This window comes from Macaca thibetana, chromosome 20 (genome assembly GCF_024542745.1).
Source record: "Macaca thibetana thibetana isolate TM-01 chromosome 20, ASM2454274v1, whole genome shotgun sequence".
Taxonomy (NCBI): Eukaryota; Metazoa; Chordata; class Mammalia; order Primates; family Cercopithecidae; genus Macaca; species Macaca thibetana.
This window is the reverse complement of record NC_065597.1, coordinates 64496464-64522057: the sequence shown is the minus strand read 5'-3', so window position 1 is coordinate 64522057 and position 25594 is coordinate 64496464. Positions and strand designations below refer to the sequence as shown.

General features: G+C 52.0%; 1 protein-coding gene, 1 long non-coding RNA gene and 1 pseudogene across 2 annotated transcripts in view; 2 read left to right on the top strand and 1 right to left on the bottom strand.

Moving 5' to 3' along the window:
- Nucleotides 1–1030: 1030 nt before the first annotated feature.
- On the top strand, nucleotides 1031–2042 carry LOC126944715 (heterogeneous nuclear ribonucleoproteins C1/C2-like; annotated as a pseudogene).
- A 6430-nt stretch (nucleotides 2043–8472) lies between these two features.
- LOC126944814 (uncharacterized) overlaps nucleotides 8473–25594 on the top strand; it is a 71024-nt gene continuing 53902 nt past the window's right edge. Inside the window, exon 1 of the long non-coding RNA XR_007722198.1 lies at nucleotides 8473–8501. This is a non-coding gene — a long non-coding RNA (uncharacterized LOC126944814). The remainder of the gene's footprint in view (nucleotides 8502–25594) is intronic.
- Nucleotides 13467–15274, bottom strand: SOCS1 (suppressor of cytokine signaling 1). The gene is made up of 2 exons (XM_050774551.1): nucleotides 15154–15274; nucleotides 13467–14603 (listed from the first exon to the last, which is right to left on the bottom strand). Exon 2 carries the CDS (start codon nucleotides 14551–14553, stop codon nucleotides 13912–13914), a length of 642 nt encoding a protein of 213 aa, XP_050630508.1. The 5' UTR covers nucleotides 14554–14603; nucleotides 15154–15274; the 3' UTR covers nucleotides 13467–13911.

Sequence of the window (25594 nt, the reverse complement as noted above, 5' to 3'; positions counted from 1 at the left end):
TGCTGTAGCCTTGACCTCCCAGGCTTCAGCGATCCTCCCACCTCAGCCTCCTGCTTGTTGGGACTATAGATGTGCACTCCCAGGCCCAGCTAATTTTTGTATTTTTTGTAGAGATGGGGTTTCACCATATTGCCCAGGCTGGTCTTGAGCTTCTGGGCTCAAGCAATCCACCTGTCTTGGCCTCCAAAAGTGCTGGGATTACAGGTGTCAGCCACCACGCCCAAAAACAATTTTTCACCATATTGTTCTAAACAAATGTTCCCCTGAACATTAAAGAAATCTAAATGTCTACTTTAGTGTTGTCTCGGGGAATAATAACCATAACATCTAAGGTTTTATGAGATACATTTTCCCCTAATACACACTGAAATAAATACAACCATTAAGAGAATGTTTGCAGCCAGGTGTGGTGGCTCACCCCTGTAATCCTGGCACTTTGGAAGGCTGAGGCAGGTAGCTTGCTTAAGCCCAGGAGTTCGAGACCAGCCTGGGCAGCATAGGAAGATTCTATTTTTTCTTTTTTTTTTTTTGAGATGGAGTCTCGCTCAGTTGCCCAGGCTGGAGTGCAGTGGCACAATTTTGGCTCACTGCAAGCTCTGCCTCCTGCATTCAGGCCATTCTTCTGCCTCAGTCCCCCGAGTAGCTGGGATTATAGGCACCCGCCACCACTCCCGGCTAATTTTTTTGTATTTTTAGTAGAGACGGGGTTTCACCATGTTAGCCAGGATGGTCTCAATCTCCTGACCTCGTGATCCACCCGTCTCGGCCTCCCAAAGTGCTGGGATTACAGGCGTGAGCCACCGAGCCCAGCCTCTATATTTTTTTTTTAAAGAAAGGGGGTGGGGGTGAAGAGATGAAGATTGAGCGGTTGTGGCCGTGTTGCCGACCTCGAGCAGCAGTTGGCTTCGCCACGTAGAACCCGGGAGTAGGAGACTCAGAATTGAATCTCTTCTCCCTCCCTGCTCCTGTGAGATATTTTTGATCTTCAGCTACGTTTTCGGCTTTGTGAGAAACCTTATCATCAAACACAATGGCCAGCAATGTTACCAACAAGACAGATCCTCGCCCCATGAACGTGTGTTCATTGGGAATCTCAACACTCTTGTGGTAAAGAAATCTGATGTGGAGGCAATCTTTTCAAAGTATGGCAAAAGTGTGGGCTGCGCTGTTCATAAGGGCTTTGCTTTCGTTCAATATGTTAATGAGAGAAATGCCCGGGCTGCTGTAGCAGGAGCGGATGGCAGAATAATCGCTGGCCAGGTTTTAGATATTAACCTGGCTGAAGAGCCAAAAGTGAACCGAGGAAAAGCAGGCGTGAAATGATCAGCAGTGGAGAGTACAGGTCAGAAACAGAACACCCTTCTCCATGCTTCTACTCAGCTCATCTTTTGACTTGGACTATGACTTTTAATGGGACTATTATGATAGGATGTGCAGTTACCCAGCACGTGTACCTCCTCCTCCTTCTATTGCTGGGGCTGTAGTGCCCTTGAAATGTCAGCGTGTATCAGGAAACACTTCGCGAAGGGGCAAAAGTGGCTTCATTTGTAAGAGTGGACAGCAGGGATCTTCCAAGTCCGGAAAGTTGAAAGGAGATGACCTTCAGGTCATTAAGAAGGAGTTGACCCAGATAAAATGAAACGTGGATTCTCTCCTGGAAAACCTGGAAAAAATGGAAAAGAAACAGAGCAAACAAGGAGTAGAGATGAAGAATGATAACTCAGAAGAGGAGCAGAGCAGCAGCTCACATGAGACTCATGTGAAGAGAGAGTCTGAGGGGGGTGCACATGACTCTGCTGAGGAGAGGGACCTGGTGGATGATGAGGATAATGAAGATGGGAGGATGACCAGCTGGAGTTGATCAAGGATGATGAAAAGGAGGCTGAGGAAGGAGAGCATGACAGACAGCGCCAATGGCGAAGATGACTTGTAAGCACATAGAGGGGCTTAGAAATCTTAGCCTGTTATTTCTTTGCCTAGGTGCTTGTCTAAGGTCAAATGTTTCACCAGATCCTCTCTTCTAGTATCTTCAGCATGTGCTCACCGTCCTCCTCATCCTTGTCCTTCCCATGTTCATTAATTCATATTGCCCTGAGCCTAGTCCCATTTTCACTTCCTTTGACACTCCTCGTAGTTTTAAGTCTTACCTTGTAATTTTTGCTTTTAATTTTGACACCTCTTTATGACTTAACAATAAAAAGTGTGTATGGTTTTATCACCTGTCTCCAAAATAATCTCTTGTCATGCAGGGCGTGCAGTTCTTTTCATTCATACCTAAGTTCAGTAGTTGCTTCCCTAACTGCAAAGGCAATCTCATTGAGTTGATGAGCTCCTAAAAGCAGCTTTGAGTTAGAAGTATGTGTGTTACACTCCTACATCAGTGTGCTGTGTAACAATGTAGGATGTAAGAAATGTACAAATGTAACAATGTATTTTTGTGAATGAGTTGGCATGTGTAACAATGTACAATGTAACAAATGTACAAATGTAACAATGTATTTTTGTGAATGAGAGTTGGCACCTCAAACGCAGCCTCTAGAAAAATAATTAGTGTTATAGTCTTAAGATTTGTTTTCTAGGCCAGGCGTAGTGGCTCACATCTGTAAACCCAGCACTTTGGGAGGCCAAGGCGGGCAGATCACGAGGTCAGGAGATTGAGACCATCCTTGCTATCATGGTGAAACCCTGTCTCTACTAAAAAATACAAAAAAAAAAAAAAAATTAGTCGGGCGTGGTGGCAGGCGCCTGTAGTCCCAGCTACTTGGGAGGCTGAGGCAGTAGAATGGCGTGAACCCAGGAGGCGGAGCTTGCAGTGAGCCGAGATTGCGCCACTGCACTCCAGCCTGGGCGACAGAGCGAGACTCTGTCTCAAAAAAACAAACAAACAAAAAAAAAAAAACAAAAGATTTGCTTTCTAACGTTGATACTGTGGGTTATTTTTGTGAACAGCCTGATGTTTGGGACCTTTTTTCCTCAAAACAAACAAGTCTTTATTAAACCAGGAATTTGGAGAAAAGAAAAAAGAAAGAAAATATTCACCAGTTTTATGCCTGACACATGATGGGGCGGGACACCATATCTGCACCTGGGGAGGGGCTGAATTAGTGTCTCCTTCACCCCTGTGCCCTGGTTCCTCCTTCCCTCCGTTGCATCCTTTTTTTTTTTTTTTTTTTTTTTGAGATGGAGTCTTGCTCTGACACCCAGGCTGGAGAACAGTGGTGCAATCTCAACTCACTGTAACCTCCATCTCCTGAGTTCAAGTGATTCTCCTGCCTCAGCCTCCTGAGTAGCTGGGATTACTGGCACACACCACCACACTCGGCTAATTTTTGTATTTTTAGTAGAGACGGGGTTTCGCCATGTTGCCCAGGCTGGTCTCAAACTCCAGATCTAAAGTGATCTGCCCGCCTCAGCCTCCCCACATGCTGGGATTACAGGTGTGAGCCACCGCGCCCCACCCCATTTGCATCCTTGTCGCCATTGCTTCTTGGTTACTTAGCCCATTATCTGCACTTGATGTGGGACTGGTATCTCATCTCTAGAGAAATTTTTTTTTTTTTTCTAGAGAACTTTCTTTGTACCAGGCATGCTTCTAAGCACTTCACGATATTCAAGCATTTACATCCCCTTAACAGTCCTGGGAGATAGTGACAATGATAATTCATGATCAACAAATGGGGAAACTGAGGCACAAAATGGTTTAATCAGTGATTAAGTAAACTTGCTTATGTTACAGAGGTTAAACTCTCTCAGAGAGGTCCCTGCCCTCTTGGCACTCAATCTGTAAGACAGAGCAACCTCTTGGCAGTCCCTCACGTGGACTTTAACAGAGGCAGTGGGACCCAGTGGAAAAAGTCAAGGAGAGCCTCCTAGGGGAGGTATTTGCTGAGTTGGGTTTTGAAGGTTGAGTAGGAGTTTGCCAAGTGAAAAGAAAGCAAGCAAAACAGCAAAGGCTTTCCCTGGGGAGCTAGGAAAGCCTAGGGAACCATGAGAAATTGGGGTAAACGGGAGCAGATGAGGAGTGTGACAGGAACGAGATGTGGTTGGAAATGTACATTGAGGCCAGATGGTGGGGGGGCCTCAAGTTTAATGGAAAAGGGGTCATATTTGACTATCTAGCAGTTGAGAGCTGCTGGAACACTGTGGAGTCACCTTGCTTGGTTCAAATACTGCTTCTTTTACTTCGACTACCTGTGAAATCATGGACAAGAAATATAACCTCTCCTGGCCTCAGTTTCCCCATCTGTAAAAGTAGACAATAATAATACCTAACTGGAATGTGCTAGGTAAGGGTGAGCTGACAGTAATTTTTATTTGCAGTGGGAGCTAAGTATATAACTGGGTTATAAGGTGATCAAATTTGCAATTTGGGTAATCATACCCAATTCCCTCCTAATGCCTGCAAAGGGAGCTGGGCCCACATCTCTGGTCCTCAGTTTCCCCATTGTGAATCCAGTGAACGGGGGCCTGCTTTAAGGCTTGAGTGTGCCTTCCTCCCCTGCCCCCACATCCCTGCCCAGGCTGGACCTGAGGCAGTTTCACTTTGACCCAACTTCTGGCAACTGAGGCCTTTCCTGTCAACAGGCTGGCTATAAGAGGACTCGGCAACAAATGGCAGAAAGATGCCCAGAGCTGGGCAAGCTGGGGGTTTCATTTTCAACAGTACAAGCTGGGGACAGAGCCAGGGTCCCCTGAGTTAGGATCCAGCCTGACCTGGGAATATCATCCCTTTAGTTGAGCACATACGCTGGGGTGCACAGTTTATTATCACTATTTATTTTATTATTATTATTATTTTGGAGACAGGGTCTCACTCTGTCACTCAGGCTGTAGTGCAGTGGCATGACCTTGGCTCATCGCAACATCCACCTTCCATGTTCAAGCGATTCTCGTGCCTCAGCCTCTGGAATAGCTGGGACTACAGGTGAATGCCACCACACCTGGCTTTTTTTTTTTTTTTTTTTTTTTTTTTCTGGGTAGAGATGGGGTTTCAACCATGTTGCCCAAGCTGGCCTCAAACTCCTGAGTTCAAGCAATCTGCCTGCCTTTGCCTTGGCCTCCCAAAGTGCTGGGATTACAGGCATAAGCCACCTTGCCAGGCCTATTACCACTTTCTTTTAATCCTTCACACACTGAGCTCTGGGTGCCTATGCCATTTCACAGGTGAGAAAACTGAGGCTCAGCATCACTGAAGGGGCTACTTGTCAATAACACACAGCTGGCAGTGTTTCTCCAGGCATGGGACGAGTGCCCTGGAGGGTCTCTGGGTGGGAGTTTTAGGCGAAACATGGACATTTTCATAAAACATTGAGGCCTCTTCCTCCTCTGTGAAACCATGATTTCATATTTTCATCCTCTTGTAGTCTTTCTACTTAAGTCAAAATGAAAGTCTCATGTTGGTGCTATTGTGCCATAAACACCTCTCTAATGCTTGCTAATACTCCCCCTTCTCCTTCTCCCTTTTTTTTTTTTTTGAAACAGAGTCTCACTCTGTCACCCAGGCTAGAGTGCAATGGCGCAATCTTGGCTCACTGCAACCTCCACCTCCCGGGTTCAAGCAATTCTCCCGCCTCAATCTCCCAAATAGCTGGGGATTACAGGTACCTGCCATCATGTCCAGCTAATTTTTGTATTTTTGTAGAAATGGGGTTTCACCATGTTGACCAGGCTGGTCTTGAACTCCTGACCTCACGTGATCCACCCACTTCAACCTTCCAAAGTGCTGGGATTACAGGCGTGAGCCACTGCACCCAGCCTCTCCTTCTTCTTCTTCTTTTTTTTTTCTTTTCTTTTCTTTTTTTTTCTTTTCTTTTCTTTTTTTTTTTTTGAGACAGAGTCTCACTCTGTTACCCATGGTGGATTGTAGTGGCAGTGATCTTGGCTCACTGAAACCTCTGCCTCCAAGGTTCAAGTGATTCTCCTGCCTCAGCCTCCCGAGTAGCTGGGATTACAGGTGTGCACCACCATGCCTGGATAATTTTTGTATTTTTAGTAGAGACAGGGTTCCACCATGTTGGCCAGGCTTGTCTCAAACTCCTGACCTGAGGTGATCCGCCCACCTCGGCCTCCCAAAGCGCTGGGATTACAGGCGTGAGCCACTGTGCCTGGCCTCCTTTCTTTTTCTGTCTCTCAACCAAACATGGAGCAGACCTTTTGCTCAGCACACAGCAAATACTTAGAACACAGCAGTATCTACCTAGAACTTACATTGTTTGGATTTCGTTGCATTGCTTAAGGGTTACCTCTTTGTTGCGGGTGATTTTACCTTCCATATATGTAATGAAACATTTCCCTTGAAATAAAATTTACTTAAGGAAATCATGTAACTTAATTTGCAGAAAATATTAATTAAATAACAGAACAGCTGGGGACTTGGACAGATCTGGCAAAAGAAAAAACAAAACAAACAAATAAACAAAAAAAAATACAAGTGAAGCTCCAGTGACTGGTGTGACAGCCTCAGCTTAGAGATGAAAATGAAGGCATGGCTATACAATTAAGCTGCCGGGTGTTAGAACCCACCCCCCACCAGGGCTCTGCTATCTACCTGCAGTGTGACCAAGCCCGTTATTCAACCCTATGCCCCAGTTTCCTCATTGCAAAATGAGGGTAATAATAGTTACACCTGATTCATACAGTTCTTGTGAGGATTAATTGGGATACTACGCATGATTTACTTAGAATCATGCCTGGCGTCTAGTGACATGGGTGAGCTGGCAGCCACTGCTGTTATTAGCAAGAAGCAAGCTGAGAATGGGACCAGGTGGGTCTGACTTCATGGCAATGCTGATTCAAATCCTCTGCACAGCTGGTGTGATGCAAAATAATAATTATTATTATAGTTCTGGCTGGGTGTGGTGGCTCATGCCTGTAATCTTAGCACTTTGGAAAGACAAGGCGGGAGAATCGCTGAGGCCGAGATTTTGAGACCAGCCTGGTCAAGATAGCAGGACCACTGTCTCAAGTAAAAAATTAAAAATAGCCAGGTGTGGTGTTGCACGCCTGTAGTCCCAGCTACTTGGGAGGCTGAGGCAGGAGGACTGCTTGAGCCCGGGATTTTGAGGCTGCAGTGAGCTGTGATTGTGTCATTGCACTCAGCCTGGGCGACAGTGAGACCGTTTTTCGTTTGTTTGTTTTTTTTGTTTTGAGGCGGAGTCTTGCTCTGTCAGCCAGGTTGGAGTGCAGTGGTGCGATCTCGGCTCACTGCAACCTCTGCCTCCCAGGTTCAAGCGATTCTCCTGCCTCAGCATCCCTAGTCGCTGGGACTACAGGTGCACACCATCATGCCCGGCTAATTTTTGTATTTTTAGTAGAGACGGGGTTTCACCATGTTGGCCAGGCTGGTGTCGAACTCCTGGTCTCAAGTGATCCGCCCACCTCGGCCTCCCAAAGCGCTGGGATTACAGGCGTGAGCCACCGCGCCCAGTCAATAAGACAGTTTTCAAACAACAACAACAACAACAACAACAACAACAACAACAAAAAAAAGCAGCAATGAAAGAATCAAGCAGAAGGCCGGGTGCGGTGGCTCACGCCTGTAATCCCAGCACTTTGGGAGGCCGAGACGGGCGGATCACGAGGTCAGGAGATCGAGACCACCCTGGCTAACACAGTGAAACCCCGTCTCTACTAAAAAATACAAAAAACTAGCCGGGCGCGGTGACGGGCACCTGTAGTCCCAGCTACTCGGGGAGGCTGAGGCAGGAGAATGGCGTGAACCCGGGAGGCGGAGCTTGCAGTGAGCTGAGATCTGGCCACTGCACTGCAGCCTGGGCGGCAGAGCGAGACTCGGTCTCAAAAAAAAAAAAAAAAGAAAAAAAGAAAAAATCAAGCAGAGAGGGCTGTTTCCAACGACTGGGCACACATCACGTGTTAAGCACTTTTCAGGGATCCTTTGATTGAACTTCACTCACGAGGTGGGTAGTTCTTAACCTCATTTCCAGGTAGGAAAAGAGGTTCAAGACCTAAGGTCTATGTGAGGCTGGGTAGGCAGGGGTTGCTGTGGACCGGAATGCGGTGGGAGCACACGTTGGTCTCTGAGGACCACAGGGTGTGGGGGAGGGCTCGCTATTCTGGCCTTGACGTGGCATGCCCTTGGGACATGCCCTTCCCGGGCCTGGGGTGTTCCAAGAGCCCTGAGATCCCAGCAGGCAGGACGGACCACGAGGACTGGGAACCACGTGAAGGTCAGAAGGGCTGCGGGGCCAGCAGTGCTTCCGAGAGGCCGAGAGGAAGCCCAGGGAAGACGAGTTTGGCCGAGCCGAGCCAAGTGAAGCCGAGCGTGGCCGAGCCACGCCGAGTGGGCCGGGGCAGCGGTTGGTGGGGAGAGCGGCGCAATGACGTCACTGGCGCGGCACGTGGGGGCCGAGAGTGCAGGAGCCGTGGGGTCTCAGCTGGATAAAAACTGACCAGTTTTCGTTTATCTGCCTCGACCCCGACCCCGGCTGGTAGAGGGCACTCCTGATGCACGGGGCAAAGGCCCTGAAACAGGAGGGAGCGCGGTGAGTGCCTTGCCCAGACCCCTGGGCCGTCGTGGGACGTGGGCCTTCGGTGTGCGCGGGGAGCCACGCAGGGCTGCGGCGTGGGATGCCGGACTCGCCCTGGGTGTCGGGGGAAGGAGGGGATAGGGAAGGTTGTACTGGGGCCGTACAGTCATTGTAGAGCCTGGAAACCGTTTCCCCTGAGGGTCGTCTGTCGGGTCCCAGAGCCAGGACCACGGTTGGGATAATTTGAGCGCCCACCTGGGCACCGCTGTCACTGTGTGAATGTGCTTTGGTGAAAACTGTGCTTCCTTCTCTGGGGGAAACTAGATACCCCCTACCCCCAAATCAGGCCAAGCCCACCGCGTTATTCCTGGTAAGCTCCCAGCCCTGGGGAGGCTCTGAGTGATGGCAGTGGGAGGCCAGGTGAGAGGTACGAAGCTGGCATCCAGGTGGAACAGGCCACACCCACCTTGTCCCAGCATCCACTAGGCAGGTCCTGTGGCCTTCCCTTGCCGTTGGTCTGATTGGCTGGAGCCAAGGGGCCTGGCCAAGAATGAACCGCTCCCTTGTAAATATACATCTGAGGCAGGAAGCCAAAGCCCACCTCCCAGGTCCTCTGCTCAGATCATCTCCAGCCAGCAGCCAGGTCAGATCAGGTCACCTCCACGTCCCCCATCAATCTTGAAATCCACGCTTTCCACCAAGGTCTACAGGGCCCCACGTGCCCGGGCCCCTGCCCATCCCTCCCACTTCACCCCTCCCACTCCGCCAGCCTTCTTGAATGGACGGAACTCCTTCCTGACTGAGCGCCTTTGCGCTAGCTCTTCCCTCTGCGTGGCCTGCTCATCTCATCTCCTGGCTTTGCCTGGCTAGCGCCTTCCTGTCATTCCAGGCACAATAATTTCAGTGTCACCTCCTGACCTTTCTCTCTAAAAGGGCCCTATTCACTGTCCAACTACCCTGTCGAGTTTTATCTGACCACTGTCACTATGTACTTGGAATGTTCCTTTTCCTTTATTTCGTGTTTAGTTATTTACTGTCCAAGGCCCTGAATGTAAACTCCATAAGCAAGGGTCAGACCCCTCTATTTTGTTCATTCCTATATCTTTTTGGCTTAGATTAATGTCTGGCTGGGCGCAGTGGCTCACACCTATAATCCCAGCATCTTGAGAGGCTGAGGTGAGAGGATCGCTTGAGTCCAAGAGTTCAAGACTGGCCTAGGCAACATACGGAGACCCCATCTTGGCAAAAATAAATTAGCCAGGCATGGTGGTGCACGCCTGTGGTCCCAGCTACTCAGGAGGCTGAGGTGGGAGGATCGCTTGAGCCCAGGAGGTCAAGGCTACAGGAGCTGTGATCACACCACTCCACTCCAGCCTGGGTAACAGAGTGAGACCCCATCTCTTAAAAAAAAAAAAAAAAAAGAAGGCCGGGCGCGGTGGCTCAAGCCTGTAATCCCAGTACTTTGGGAGGCCGAGGCAGGTGGATCACGAAGTCAGGAGATCGAGACCATCCTGGCTAACATGGTGAAACCCCGTCTCTACTAAAAATACAAAAAACTAGCCGGGCGTGGTGGCGGGCGCCTGTAGTCCCAGCTACTTGGAGGCTGAGGCAGGAGAATGGCGTAAACCCGGGAGGCGGAGCTTGCAGTGAGCTGAGATCGGGCCACTGCACTCCAGCCTGGGTGACACAGCGAGACTCCATCTCAAAAAAAAAAAAAAAAAAAAAGAAAGAAAGAAAAAAGAAAAAAAGAAAAAAAGAGGAGGAAAAGGATAATGCCTGTAACATAGGAGGCACTCAATCAGTGTTTGCTATATGAACCTCAACTATCATTATTGGCACCTCATCATTCAGAGATGCATTTAGCACCTACTACATGCTAAGTTGTGTGCTAAGCACATTCTACCTATTATGTCATAGAAGAGGCTCAGTTCGCCACTTCCTGGGATAATGACAGTACCTACTCATAAGGTTGGGAGTATCAAGTAGGAGGAGGTGAGGCCTAGGAATATGCATTTTCACCAGAGTCCTCCCTTATCCCATCCCCTCTCCCACTAAGAAACCCATCCTGGGCTGGGCACAATGATTCATGCCTGTAATCCCAACACTCTGGGAGGCTGAGGTGGGAGGATCGCTTGAGCCCAGGAGTTTGAGACCAGCCAGGGCAACATAGTGAGGCCCCATCTCTACCAAAAACAAGAAAACTAGATGGGTGCGGTGGCTCACACCTGTATTCCCAGCTACTCAGTCCCTGGGCTGAGGTGGGAGGATTGCTTGAACCCAGGAGTTTGATTCTGCCACTGCATTCTGCCACTGTGATCTCGCTACTGCATTCCAGCCTAGGTGACATAGCGAGACTCTGTGTTAAAAAAAAAAAAAAAAAAAAAAAAAAAAAAAAAAAGGAAGAAACCCATCTTGTTGTTTAGAGTGGGATAGACTTGGTCCAAGTCCTGGCCATCACTTTTGAGTTGTGTCACCTTGAGTAGGTATCTGCACTTGTCTGAGCCTCCATTTCCTCATATGGAAAATGGGGGCCAGAGTTTTCAGCTCAGGGGTGACTTGGAGGCTGGTCACAGGCTGTCCCCACCCCCACACACAGTCCTCATCATTCCAAAGAGTGCCTCCTTTCTCATGGTGCCTGCCACACTGCCCTGGCTTACCTGCTCAGTGGGGAGGACACCTCCACTGCACCTGGGGCCCCAACTCACTCCCTTGCGCACACAAACCCTCCTCTCACTTTTCATTCTTGTAAATTGACGTCAGCGCTGCTGAATCATGAAGCTGAGGTTTGAGAGAGATCTACACCACCCGGGAAGCCACATGGCGCTAGTGCGCGCACGCGCGTGCGCGCACACACACACACACACACACACAGACACACACACAGCCTTTTCCCCCTTCAGTGGTGCCTGCACACACTTTTAGTCACATGGGACGTGGGGTGCAGCTCCCAGGGCTTTAGGTCACTGTACCTATGTTAGTATAGATTTATTTTAAATGACTCATAAAAGGAGGAAGGGGCCAGCTCTGGGAAGTGTGATCAGAGGGGCCTTTACTCTTAGCTGTTCTGCTTCAAGTTCTACAGGGGGAATGGGTTTGGATACCCAACACTTGTGTAAGGAAAATGTGTTTTTTATACTTTTTTCAAAGAAGGGAAAAAAAAAAACATATTACAAGCTACCTGCTAGTTGACCCCTCCTTTGAGGAGGACCTGTTTTCCCATCTGTAAAATGGGGATGTTCACAGTACCTAAATCGGAAGGCTGGGTGTGAGCTGAATGCTTCACATAGGTGATGTGGGACCTGGGAGAGGCTCCTGCACAGTCAGTGCTACATAGAAATACAAGCAGCTGCTGCTGTTGTTATTACTGCAACAGTTAGGTCCTCGGGTTGCCTAGTGGTACCCAGTCTCTGAAAAAGTCCTGAGTGGGTTTGCAAAATCCGGCTCCACCCCTTGTGGTCCTGCTTTGCCTCTCTGAGCCTGTTTTCCCATCTGTCAAATGGGGCCAGCACAGCCAGCAAGTGGTCACTAAGGGTCTGTATCACTAGTATTACAACCCGATCCCCAAGCATTGCCATCTTGGATTTCTGTTTCTCCAAACACTGCCCACAGGAGGTAACAGACAGAAAAGAACAAGGACAGGACTTAATCCACCTCAGAGAAGGAAGGGCAGGGGCATGGCAAAAGAAAAAAAAAGAAAAAGCAGAGATTCTTTGGAGGTTGAGGTAAGACATCACCTCCTTCCGTTCCACTTCACCTTACTAAGGGATGAAATTGCCAAAGCTCTCTGAGATCCTAAATCTCTTCTGGCCATCCTTAAAGGCCTGGAGCCTATTTAATCCCCAAGACAGGCCTGGGCTGCTCTGGCTCTTTGACCATCAAGTTAATTTTATGCTGTACTTTCAAGTCTGAAAGGTATTATTAAGCATTAGGACACTATTATATGTGTGTCCAAGGCTGAAGAGGGCCACTTTAGCTTCTAAAGATGAAGTGTGACGTGTCCATCAGGTTGCTTAACCCTTAACCTGAAAATGACTCAGTTCACCATGTGTTGAGTTACCAGCATGGTCCATGTGTCAGGCTGGCCAAAGACACGTAAGTTGCCAGAAACCCAGGTCCTGGGCACTTTCTGGTGCTGTGGGCCAGCCCCACAAACGTCCTGGAGCCACCCTGCCCTTACCTGGCTCCTGAAAACATCAGTCTCCTATATGATGCACAGAAAGTTGCCCTTAGAAAGGTGGAGGCCCAGGGAGGCAAGGGGAATTGCCCTAGCCGCCAGCAGCACCCTCGCCACCACAGACCACAGAGCCTCTTTCTGGCTCCAAGTCGTGTGTTCACCAAAAAGTACACAAGACAGAACAGCGTGACAAGAAGGAAGCTAGACCCAGCCCTGTATCCCCCATCTCATCTCAAATGAGTATCCCTTGATGCTGGTTCAGAATGTGCCACTCCTCCTTCCAAAAACTCACTAATCCCCCACCCCCACCCTCTTCCTGGAAGCTGTTGTGGTCATAGAACCAAAGAAGTTTCCTCTCTCTTATCCATTTGAAGCAGATGCTTAGTGGACAGCCAAAAAAACGGCCCAAGTGTTGTCTCTGACAGGAATGGCCATTGGCAGATTTACTCAGTTTTCCCTTCTGTAGAATGGGGATAAGAGCCCGTGCCTCACAGGGTTATGCCTCTCTCTATAGGATTAAGTAAATTTAAGCATGCAAAGCACAGAATTAGGTCTGGCACAGACAAAGTGCTCAAACGGGAGCTGCTGTCTTACTGGACACACGCCAAAACTAGACCAACCGTTTCTCTCCCTGGAGAGTTGTGGGTGGAACCCTGAGGGATGCCCAACCACAGAGCAGGCCCGGTACACCACCTGCAGCCCAGCAGGTCAGCCTTAGGACCCTCTCCCCTGGACCTGTTCAGAACCAAGTTAAACTTTTGGCCAAAGCACACGTTCTAGAAACCTTTTTTTTTTTTTTTTTTTTTAAAAAAAACTTTCATAATAAAGTTTATTACCTAAACTGGCTTTAAAAAATATAAAATAGGATTCTGCACAGCAGAAAAATAAAGCCAGAGACCCTCCCCCAACCCCTGGTTTGTGCAAAGATACTGGGTATATGTAAACATGAAGAGGTAGGAGGTGCGAGTTCAGGTCCTGGCCCCAGATACAGTTAAGTTAAGCTGCTACAACAACCAGGGGGACCCCGAGGGAGCACCAGGAGGGGGAGAACCCCCTCAAGAGGTGAGAAGGGGTCTGCAGCCTCGTCTCCAGGCCTCGTCTCCAGCCGAGGGCGGGAGGCGCCTTGCCCCTACACCTACCCGCTCCCTCCAACCCAGGCAGGGGAAAGGTACCCACCCCGTAGCTCCAGGCAAATAACAGAAAATAACACGGCACCCCAGTTAATGCTGCGTGCACGGCGGGCGCGGCCGGTCAGATCTGGAAGGGGAAGGAGCTCAAATAGTCGCGGAGGACGGGGTTGAGGGGGATGCGCGCCAGGTTCTCGCGGCCCACGGTGGCCACGATGCGCTGGCGGCACAGCTCCTGCAGCGGCCGGACGCGGCGCTGGCGCAGCGGGGTCCCCAGCATGCGACGCGGCGCCGCCACGTAGTGCTCCAGCAACTCGAAGAGGCAGTCGAAGCTCTCGCGGCTGCCGTCCAGGTGGAAGCGGCCGGCCTGGAAGTGCACGCGGATGCTCGTGGGGCCCGAGGCCATCTTCACGCTGAGGGCGAAGAAGCAGTTCCGTTGGCGGCTGTCGCGCACCAGGAAGGTGCCCACGGGCTCGGCGCGCAGCCGCTCGTGTGCTCCGTGCACGCTCAGGGGCCCCCAGTAGAAGCCGCAGGCGTCGAGAAGCGCGCTGGCGCGCGTGATGCGCCGGTAATCGGCGTGCGAACGGAACGTGCGGAAGTGCGTGTCGCCGGGGGCCGGGGCCGGGGCCGGGACCGCCGGGCACGGCCGCGGGCGCGCGGGGGCCGCGGGCGAGGAGGAGGAAGAGGAGGAAGGCTCTGGCCGCCGTCGGGGCTCTGCTGCTGTGGAGACTGCATTGTCGGCTGCCACCTGGTTGTGTGCTACCATCCTACAGGAGGGGCCAGCCGGAGGGGTGGGCCATAGCGTCCGGGGGTGCGCTGCGGGGGAGACAAGGCGGTGAGCTGGGGCGCTGCGGGACCGGGCAGGTGAGCGCCCGCCGGGCAACTAGGGAGGGCGGCGCTCCCGGTGGATCCGGCCCTAGGGGGCGAGCGCGGAGCACCAAGTCCGCGCGGCACCGTTCAGCCTCAGTGGGCACAGCTAGAAAATAGGCTCTGTACTCCGCGGAACTCTTCCCGGCGGGTGGGGGCTCGGTGGAGGCGGAGTCCGGCCTCCAGGCAGCACCGAGAGGGGGGCGTGGAGAGCAGCCGGCTCCGGCTCCAGCCGTCCGGCCCCGGCTCGCCGCCCCGCGCCCGCCGCCTGCTGGCGAGGCTAGGACCCGCGCCTGGTCCGGGAGATTTGGGCTAGGACTAGAGAAAGGCTGTGCTGTGGGAGACCCGCGCGCGGGGGGCTGCCTGGGTGGGGCCGGCGGGGGCAAGGGGCGTGCCAGTCGCGACCCCATCATGCAGCCCCCGAGGCCCGCCCGACTCCTGGCTGCCCTGGACTCCCCTTCCTCCTCCCTCCCGCCTCCTCGCCCAGGGCCCGGCTCACCTGGCGGCGGGGCGCGGGGCGCCGCGGGCGGGGCAGCGGGGGGCTCCGGGACGCTCCGGGGCGGCTCTCGCGCATGCTCCGGGACCAGGAGCCGTGCAGCTGCCACGGCCGCAGCTCACTGTGCTCGGCGCCCGCCCCTGCGCCAGTCTTTTAAACCAGCTGGGAGGCGTGGCTAGCGACGGCGGGAGGCCCCGCCCCCCGCAGGCCCCGCCCCCAGCTCCACTTTCGGTTTCTCTTTGTGCCGTGGCGTCCGGCGGGGACTGCTCCGGCCGTCTGCACCCCTCCTCTGGACCCTCTCGCGGGGCCCTCTGCCCGCCTGTTCGCACCTGCCCCAGCACCCGTCCCTCGAGGGCCCCTGGCCCCGACCCTGCGCCTTCTGGCCACTTCTCGGACGCCTCTTTCGGACTTGGCGACCCCGCTTTTGCCCCGCTACCTCGGGTTCCACTTTCTGCCGCCAGGCCCTATTGGGACGCTCCCTGACACACCCTCCTCCACCCCAGGTGTCTCCACACCCGCCGGGGACAGAGCCCTGTCCTCTCCTCCCTTGCAGCCAGATCCCCCCAGGAGGCCACAGAACCTGTCCCCAACCCTGAGCCTGACCCCACCCCTAGACCCCTTCCTAGCCCCTGCTTCACCCGCCGTCGACTCCCTCAGTCGCCCTCCCTCCTGTCCCGAAGCCCTGCCGGCCGCTGCCTCTGGTCTTGGCTCGGGCTTCCCGGGAAGCAGCGGCCTGACCACAAGCTTCAGAGGAACCCTGGCGGCGCGGGCGCCTCCACCCCGGCCCAGTTCCTCGGAAACTGGGCGGGGCCGGGCAAGGTCCCTGGTGGCCTCGACTGCCCTCCCTGCGCTCCCACTACCCGGCAGCGGAAGAAACTGAGGCCAGGGAGGGGCTGGGATTTGCAATGGCTTGCAGATTGGGAGCTCTGGACCTGGATCCCGCCTTCCCCGTCTTCATTTTGGGGAGAGGAGCAGCTGGACGACATCAGATTGGAACCCAGTGAAGAAATGGTGCATTCTCAGACGTGATGAATCCCAAAACCTGGTTTCCTAGCCCTCATCTCCCTCGACCCCTTCCTCATAGATTTCCCCTTCCTACTGCTCCGTCAAGCATCTGCCCTTCAAAGACTGCGTTCCCACCACACACACACCTGGAGCTTGGGATGGTGAGCGGTCGGTGGTCAGGGCTGTCTTTTGCACGTTTTGGTGATTTAGTGATTCCCATTGTCGTGCGAGGCCATGGAGTAGGTGCCTGGCTGCTCCGTGTATTTTTGAATGAAGGCATGTGGGGAGCCCCAGCATCACAAGGGGCCACACAAAAGCCTGGGTAGGCTGGGGACTTGGTGACTGGTCTCACACTGGGGCACACTGCCCTCTACAGACAGCTCTCAGGTGACAGCCCAGACAGCTTCTCCCCTGGAAGTCCTGGTGCCTGGTCCTTCTTCCCGCCTCCTTGGCCCCAGGATGCCTTCTTCCCCAGGCAGAGCCTAGGTCTTTATTCACCTCCTGAGCACAGGGGGTGACCCAGAATCAGCCTGGCTTAGCACCCCATCAATACCCTGAATCTGCGTTTGGCCAGGGCTAGTGGTGGTCATTGATGTAGCCTCCTAGGTAGTGCGTGTGTAAGAGGTAAGAGAAGATGCAGAGCTTTGCCTGCACCAGAGGTCAGGTGTGTGATCATTCGAGAGATGTCCACTGAACATCTGCTGGGGGCCACACTCTGCGGTGGGTAATGGAATTACAAGGAGACCTAGCTCCAACTCTGCACCTTTCTATTCTTGTGACCTTGAGCGTGTGATTAATCTCTCTGCCATGGTTTCTTTATCTGTGAAATGGGGATAATAATAGTACCTCTAGCAGGGCACAGTAGCTCATGCCTATAATCCCAGCACTTGGGAGGCCAAGACAGGAGGATTGCTTGAGCCCAGGAGTTTGAGAACAAGCCTCGGCAACAAAGTGAGACCCCCTTCTCTACAAAAAAAAAAAAAAAAAAAAAAAAAAAAAGTACAAAAATCAGCCAGGCATAGTGGCTTGTACCTGTAGTCCCAGCTACTTGGGAGGCTGAGGCAGGAGGATTGCTTGAGCCCAAGAGGTCGAGGCTGCAGTAAGCCATAATTTCATCACTGCACTCCAGCCTGGGCAACAGAGTAAGACCCTGTCTCAAAAAGAAAAACACAACACTACCTCCCTCCTGGGGTTGTGTGGGAATTAAATGAGTGAATACGGGGTCAGGTGCTTAAAACAACCCATAGCGTATAATCAGCACTCGGTAGATGTTTGCTGCTGTTGTTCATCCGAGTGTGCCTGTGGGTGTGGCTGTGTGTTGGAGCCCACAGACACATGGCTTCAACCCCTGTGTCCATTTTTTCAAAGAGATGGAGTGTTGCTGTGTTGCTCAGGCTGGAGTGTAGTGATAGGATCGAGGAGGCACTATAGCCTCGACCTCCTGGGCTCAAGAGATTCTCCCATCTCAGCCTCCTGAGTAGCTGAGACTACAGGCACATGCCACCACACCTGGCTAATTTTTTAAATTTTTTGTAGAGATGGGGTCTCACTACATTGCCCAGGCTGGTCTTGAACTCCTATCCTTAAGTGACCCTCCTGCCCTGGCCTCCCAAAGCACTGCCTTATAACCCCTAGTCCAGGGACCACAGGCCCGGGAAGGCACAGCAAGGGAGCAGGGAAGCTTCTAAGGGTACACTCAGCACACGTGGGTTCTCCTCACTGCCACCAGTGACAGACAGCTTTGGTTTCATTTTCTAAGTCCTGTGTTCAAAATGAAACCAAATCCAGATGCTGAAAGAGAAAAAGAAATCTGCTGATTGACAAGCATCCGCCTTGTGGGCTGTTCTCCCTGGAGGGCTGGGCACCAGACTCACAGGAAGCCAGGCAGTGCGAAACCCTGAGGGGACTCAGAGTGCTGGGCAGGATGGGACCAGGCTCTGACCCCAGACCTGCTGCATGACCTTGGGCAAGCAGTCTGCCCTCTTGGTACCTCATTTGCCCCAACTGCAAAGTGAGCTCTGAACATCTCGTACCTCACAGAGCAGCCAGACATGCAGAGCCAAGGGCAAAATGCCAGGCATGGAGTCGATGCTTGGCACAATGACCTCTTGTCACAGGGCGGATAGACCAACCCTATGTCCACAGCTTGCTAAACCACAGCCAGAGCCAGATGTGTGGGAACATTCTCCTCCCTACTTTGGCAGGTCCTCGAACCCCATATGCGAGGGGCCCAGCCAGCATCTAGGGGAAGTCAAGATCCTGATGGCTTATGGCACTCAGCTTTTCAGTTTCTCTTTCTGGCTTTGGTGGCGACTTGCTGGGAAAAGCAGCTCCTGGTCAGGGTGTGTAATCGTGAAACTGGTCTCTGCCCTGAAATTCCTCAGCCCTCCTTTTCCTCTAACCCATGTGTCAGCGAGGTTCCCATGGGAGTCTGTGCCCCTGGGAGCCCCGAGCAGTAGGGCTCACATTGTGGATTCTGCTGACCGCTGGTCTGAATTAAAATGGGTCATTTCATAAGCATGTGGCCTGGGGCCAGCTTCTTAGCTTTTCTGTGCCTCAGTTTCCATATTTGCAAGATGAGGTGATAACATATCTATTTCACTTCTTCAATATTTATTCAGCAGATATTTATTGAGTTCTTACTGTGTGCCAGGCACAGGGGACTCAGAGGTGTTCGGGCAGACCTAGGGGAGTCAGTGAATTCACACCATCATTGCAGATCATACTGGGTGCTATGTGGGAAAGAAACAGAGAGAAAGGGGTGACTGTGTGTGTGTAGGGTGAGATAAGGAAGTTAGGGAAAGCCTCTTGGAGGTGGTGACATTAGCGCTGAGGTCTTTCTAAAAGTGGGATAAATACCGCAGGTGGAGAGAACAGCCAGTGCAAAGGCTCTGTGGTGGGGGTGCTTGAAGATAGGAAAGGAGAGTTGGTATAGCGAGCCAGGGGGTGGTGTGGGGGTGAGGCATAGGGGTTGGCAGGGTCTGATCCATCAAGCAGGGCCTTGCTGGGCTGTGGCAAGGCTTTGGATTTTGGCCTGAGTGCACGGGCCAGCCATCCAGGCCCAGGAGACAGCATAGGACTGAGTGTGGAAAGGGCCTTCTAGCTGCTGACCTTCCCAGCTGCTGGGCTTTCGCCACGAGGAGCTGTGGCAGTGGCCTTGGGACACTTGCCCATGGTCGTGTGAATTGGAAATTATGTTTCCCTTGATCAGATGAGGAGAGCACAACTTGGGGAACTGGTGGAACTTGGTGAAGGTATTTTGGGGAGCCCTGGGGCTTGGCAGAACCTGGCCTGAAGTCCTGTGTCTGGAGTCCTGTGCTTTGATGTACGGAGTAGATCCCTTCTGCTCCCACCGCAGGAACGACTGTGCGTCTCAGTGGCGGGTAAAGGGGTGTGAGCTCAGAGGACCCAAGTCCAAGGAGAAGGTGTGAGAGGCCAGGGAGCAATGGCATGAGCTGGTGGCCGGACTCCAAAGTGGCACCAGTCCTGGAGACTTGGTGAGACTCTTCCAGCAGGCACAGGTAAAGAAAGGAGAGATGAAGTCAGCCGTTACTTGAAGTAGTCAGTAGTCACTGGCTTTCGGAAAGCAGTCAAGATTGTTATGTTAACAGCTGTAAAATAGGAGGGGCAGGAAAGTAGAATTCTAGGAATGCTGGGGGAGGGGTCCAGACACACGTGCCTCCAGTTCCAGCTCCCCTCCCCATCAGCTGTGTGGCTTTAGGCAAATCCAGTGGCCCAGAGAACTGTCACAAAGCCCAAGCCTGGAGAGCACGGTGCCCGTTCCTCAGTAACTCCCTTGGGATCTTTGTCGTGGCCTATTCACTCCATTTTTGTACAGTATTCCAACAAGCCTAACCAGTTTCTACCCACCGCACCCCATCCCATAAGTGACAAATTAGGTGTCAGCAGCTGACAGCAAGGACCAGGAGCAGTGACATGGGGGCAAAGAACGTGCAGAAACTATGAAACTAGGCACAAGAGCTAGCACACAGAGTGTGGGGCAGGAAGATTCCTCGTGTCCGTGGGCCCTCGCTGTGGTGATGCTGTTGAGAATGTCGGGTGTCATGATGACAGGTAGAATTGGGCCCGGTTCTCTCTGAGGAGGCGTCTGGTCTCAGGGTACACAGAGCAGCAGCAGTCTCCTCACGTGCCACAACTTAAGAAGCCCAGCATCTACTGGCCCAGTTGGCAGCGCCCTAGGCAGGCTCAGGGAGGGGTGACCCTCAACTGAGTTGTAAAGAGTGAGCATTACTTGAGTTCAGGAGTTCAAAACCAGCCTGGGCAGCATGACAAAACCCCATGTCTACAAAAATATGAAAAAATTAGCTGGGCGTGGTGGTACACACCTGTGGTCGCTGCTACTTGGGAACCTGAGGTGGATCACTTGAGCTCAGAAGACAGAGATGGCAGTGAGCTGAGATCACACCACTGCACTCCAGCCCGGGTAACATAGGGAGACCCTGTCTCAAAAAAAAAAAAAAAAAAAAGAATGAGATCTCGCCAAGGGAAGGGAGGGAGGACATATTCCGGGCAGAGCATGACAAGAATGTGAGGCCCTGGGCAGCACATGAGGCCAAAGGTAAGCCGGACACCCCAAGGCAACCCTACTGGCTTTTAGGAGGAGACTGGTCTAGAGGAAGAGAGAGGGCTGGGCTGGACCTTTCCCTGCCCTGGGGTGATGGGTCCCTTTGTGGGAGAGCATTCTGGGTCACCTTGCCCAGACCAGCAAGCCCAGAGCAGGGGCTGATGTTATATCCACATGCCTTTACAGCCTCTCCGGATTCAACAGAGCTTCGCTGAGCACCCATTAGACACATTCACTAATGCTCATTCCTTTTTTATCCTCATTTTCCTTCAGTTTTCCTCCCCAAAGGTAACCCAGGCACCAGCTCAGTCTGTTCTTTAGGATCTTTTTTATTTTTATTTTTATTTTTATGTTTTGAGACTGAGTCTCCCTCTGTCACTCAGGCTGGGGTGCAGTGGCGTGAACACAGCTCACTGCAGCCTTGACACCCCCACCCCCACTGTGCTCAAGCAATCCTCCTGATTCAGCCTCTCGTGTAGATGGCGCACACTGCCATGCCTGGCTAATTTTTTCATTTTTAGGGAGACAGAGTCTCACTTTGTTTCCTAGGCTGATCTCAAACTCGTGGCCTCAAGTGATCCTCCCGCCTGGGCCTCCCAAAGCGCTGAGATTATAGGCATAAGCCACTGCTCCCACCCTGAGATCTTTTTCTGTGCATCTACATGCTTGTATTTTGACCCATAAAAATGATGTCCCTTGGGCCGGTATGGTGGCTCATGCCTGTAATCCTAGCACTTTGGGAGGTCGAGCTGGGAGGATCACTTGTGGTCAGTTCGAGACTGCTGTGAGTTGTGATTGTGCCACTGCACTCCAGCCTGGGTGACAGAGCAAGATCCCAATTATTTAAAAAAAAAAAAAAAAAAGTATTCCTTTGTGTAGGACTTTTCCCTCTATCAATGTCATGTCTTTCTCCATCTTGCCCTTTCCCCCCAACAATCTGGCTAGATCTGGCTAGATCATGTATAGATCGACCCCAAGTTCCTTAAGAGCTGCATGGTACTCCTCAGCGTATGTTCATTTAGCCATCCCTAGTGGGCGGACACATAGGTTGTTTTTTTGCTCTTGCAAACAACGTGGCCTGCAGCTCCCTGTACAGCCTCTTGGCACACATGTGATAAACCGTTCTTACTGTTTGAATGTTCATAGGCGCCACCCAGTCGCCTGCCAGCGTGCTGTGCACATTTACCTTCTGGGCAAAAGCGTTCAACAGTGTTTCCCCATGCCTTCGCCATTATCATACTTTTTCCATTTTTGCCTATTTGATGAATTGGTAAGTGATGGCTTCTTGTTGTTGCTTTAATGCCTGCTCCTTCTTTCATCTACTAAACAAATATTTACTGCACACCTAGTATGTGCTAGGCACTGTGCTAAGTCCTAGAGATGCAGCAGTGAACAGCAGGGCCTCCTCGGTTCTCTTTACAAAGTGTGAGATGCACCTGAGACTCAAGAGAGGTTGAGGAATAGTCCTGGGGTCACCCAGCCAGGGAATGGGGGAGCTGGGATTTGAAGCTGGGTCTGTGTGACTACAGGGTTTGAGATATTTTTCCTCTTGAATCATAGCTCACATGGGCATCTCTGCCAGGGTCTGCCCTCTCGTCTGAGCGCTCCGTTCCCCACTCCTTCCTCAACCCGGGACCCCTGCGTTTCCCCTTGGTGATACCTCAGACCCTCAGGAGTGACAGCCCTGCAGGTAACCCCACCACAGGACAGGCTGCACCTCACTGTTCCCCAGACCTCACCTCATTCCCCAGTAGCCCACTGAAATTAAATCTCTGAGTATCAAGATAGATCATCTTCAGAACCCGCATACTATCTTGCTGGCTGGATTTATTGTCTGTCTGTCTCCATTTCCTGAATTTGGGTCTCCAGCAGGCCTGCCCCCAACCTACTGCCAGCCACCCCAAGCCAAGTAAGTGAAAGCGTGAATCTGTGGTTGGATTTTTTTTTCCTGTCATCACCGTGCATCTGACTGTACAAGGGTGGTGTGTATTGTGAGTGCTTGCTTACGTATGTGTTTCCTGTGGGAAGGGTCGGGGGAGGTGACTGAGAGCCTGCATGCATGTGTAGCGGGAGGTGTGTGTGTATTTGGGGTCCACATGTGAATGTGGGTCTCTGTGTCTGAGTGGGTTTGAACGGCCGCTTCTTTGCATACGTGGCCGGGAGTTCGAGATTCCGGTGAGTTGTGACTGTGTATGTGACTATCCGTGTTTGCGCCACTTTTGTGTTGCTCGTGTTGGTGTTGGTTTCAGGGAAATGTGGAGTTAAAGATAGGTCCATAAGCCACACGCGTGAGCCAGTCCATCAGCTTATAATAAAAGATCTGCCTTCAGTAATCATATCATAAAAGGACACTGCCCAGGAAGCAGGGAGGTCCCTTGGTGAGTGGGGCTCAAAGTCCCTGACTTTATGTCTAACCCTGTCTCCAGTTCCTCCTTCAAAATGTGTTCCCCAGAAGGGCCTCCCAAACTCTTGCACTGATGTGTCAGTGACTATCATGGCTTAATGTGGCCTTACATTTTCAGCTGGGAACCAGGAAGTTTTGGACAAAACGTGAATGTCTTATCTCAGACCTGCTTGCCAGGAGTCCTTGACCAAGTTATTTCACCTCTGAGTCTCAGCTTCTTCATCTGTACAGTGGGACCAATAATGTCTCTTGTTGAGGAGTGTGGATTCCGTGGAAACATTTATGTCAAGACATCGGGCATCAAGTAGGTGCTCAATAAATGTAATTCCTGAGCCTATAGAAGTGCTTCCCCGCACCCTCTCCTAATAGAAACAGCCTGGAACCTTTCCCTGCTGTGAGGGGAGGATAAAGGGACCCAAGGAAAGGAGACTGACAATGACATTGAGTGACATTGGTCAGATGGACCAGGCCCTCTGTTGGATGCTTGCAGGTGCATTATCTCAATGAATCCCCACCAGGACCCCTACAGGGAGGCACCGTTAGCCTCCCATTTTACAGAAAAGACCAGGATGCAGATGGGGAACATGACTTGCTCAAGTCCACACAGCTGAGGTCTGAAAGAGGAATTTCCATGTCATGCCGCTGCCTGGGACAGGCTCAGCAAAGCTTGGAATCCTGCAAGGCCTTCTGCAAGACACCTGGGTCCATTTCCCTCCCCTGCAGACACCCCATCACCACTCATTTCTACTCCTGCCCCACCCCGCCTTCACCTGCTCACCCCGTTCCTTCAGCCCAAATGCCAAATGCAGCACAAAAGAAAGCAAAGTGACCATGTGTCTGGTGCTGTGCTGGGCACCTTGTCACACACCAGGCTGCTGGGTACCCCGCCCCCCAGCATGTCAGAGTGGTGAGCCCATTAGACGGAGGAGGTGAGTGAGGCTCAGAGTGGTCTAGTCCCAGCCCCCTCAGCTAGGATAGTGAGAACCAGAGCAAACTTGAGTCTGACCCTAAAACCAAGGCTGGTGGGTATGAAGGTCAGAAGCCAATTTACACAAGACCCTGACCATTCCCCAGTCCTTTAGTCTGGCAGCCGGTGTTCCTTCACGAAAATCTGCCTGGGACTTTTTTTTTTTTTTTTTTTTTGAGACGGAGTCTCGCTCTGTCGCCCAGGCTGGAGTGCAGTGGCCGAATCTCAGCTCACTGCAAGCTCCGCCTCCTGGATTTATGCCATTCTCCTGCCTCAGCCTCCTGAGTAGCTGGGACTATAGGCGCCTGCCACCTCGCCCAGCTAGTTTTTTGTATTTTTTAGTAGAGACGGGGTTTCACCGTGTTAGCCAGGATGGTCTTGATCTCCTGACCTCGTGATCCGCCCGTCTCGGCCTCCCAAAGTGCTGGGATGCCTGGTACTTTTAATGCCATATTAATAGCAGAGGTTTACTGAGTGCCAAGCACTGAGCCCAGACACCATGTCACACGCATGATACACTGACCTCTCCCAGTCCCCCAGCAAGGGTGCCCATTTTGCAGATGAGAGCAGGTTTTCCTAAGATTGATGTCCATAGCTGTCTCCACATCTTCTTGGAAGCAGGGTTCTGTCTGGTTCACCCTTATCTTCCCTCCTTGGCCTTAGCCCAAAGCCCACACAAGTGGGTGCTCAGTAAATGTTTGCACAAGAGGAATGAGGAAGGCAGGACTCTGGGCATTATCTTGGGAGGAACCTCCGGCCCACCTGTTGTGGAAAATCTCTCTGCTAGACCAGGCTGCCATTCTGCCAATTGCTGTACCCTGTCCCATCCCCTGCAATCCAGCCTCCACATAGCAGCCACACCACTTTGAAAACACACCAGGCGGCCGGGCATGGTGGCTCACACCTGTAATCCCAGCACTTTGGGAGGCCAAGGCGGGTGAATCACTTGAGGTCAGGAGTTTGAGACCAGCCTGACCAACATGGTGAAACCTCATCTCCACTAAAAAAATACAAAAATTGGGGTGTGGGGGGAATGGGAAGGGAGAGCATTAGGACAAATGCCTAATGTACGCAGGGCTTAAAACCTAGATGACGGGTTGACAGGTGCAGCAAACCACCAAGGCACATGTATACCTATGTAACACATCTGCACGTTCAGCACATGTATCCCAGAACTTAAAGTAAAATGAAATAAAAATTAAAAGCAGTGACAGAACGCCTGCACAGTGGGGAAAAAAAAACATAAAAATTAGCCAGGTGTGGTGGGCGCCTGTAATCCCAGCTACTCGGGAGGCTGAGGCAGGAGAATCGCTTGAACCCAGGAGGCGGAGGTTACAATGAGCTGAGATGGCGCCACTGCCCTCCAGCCTGGGCGACAGAGCGAGAAGTCAAAAATAGCTAAACATGGTGGTACATGTCATGCTACTCAGGAACCTGAAGCAGGAGAATGGCTTGAGCCTGGGAGATCGAGGCTACAGTGAGC

What these genes read in the sequence shown, in the direction of transcription:
- SOCS1 (XM_050774551.1), bottom strand. Translation starts at nt 14,553, where the DNA reads ATGGTAGCACACAACCAGGTGGCAGCCGACAATGCAGTCTCCACAGCA.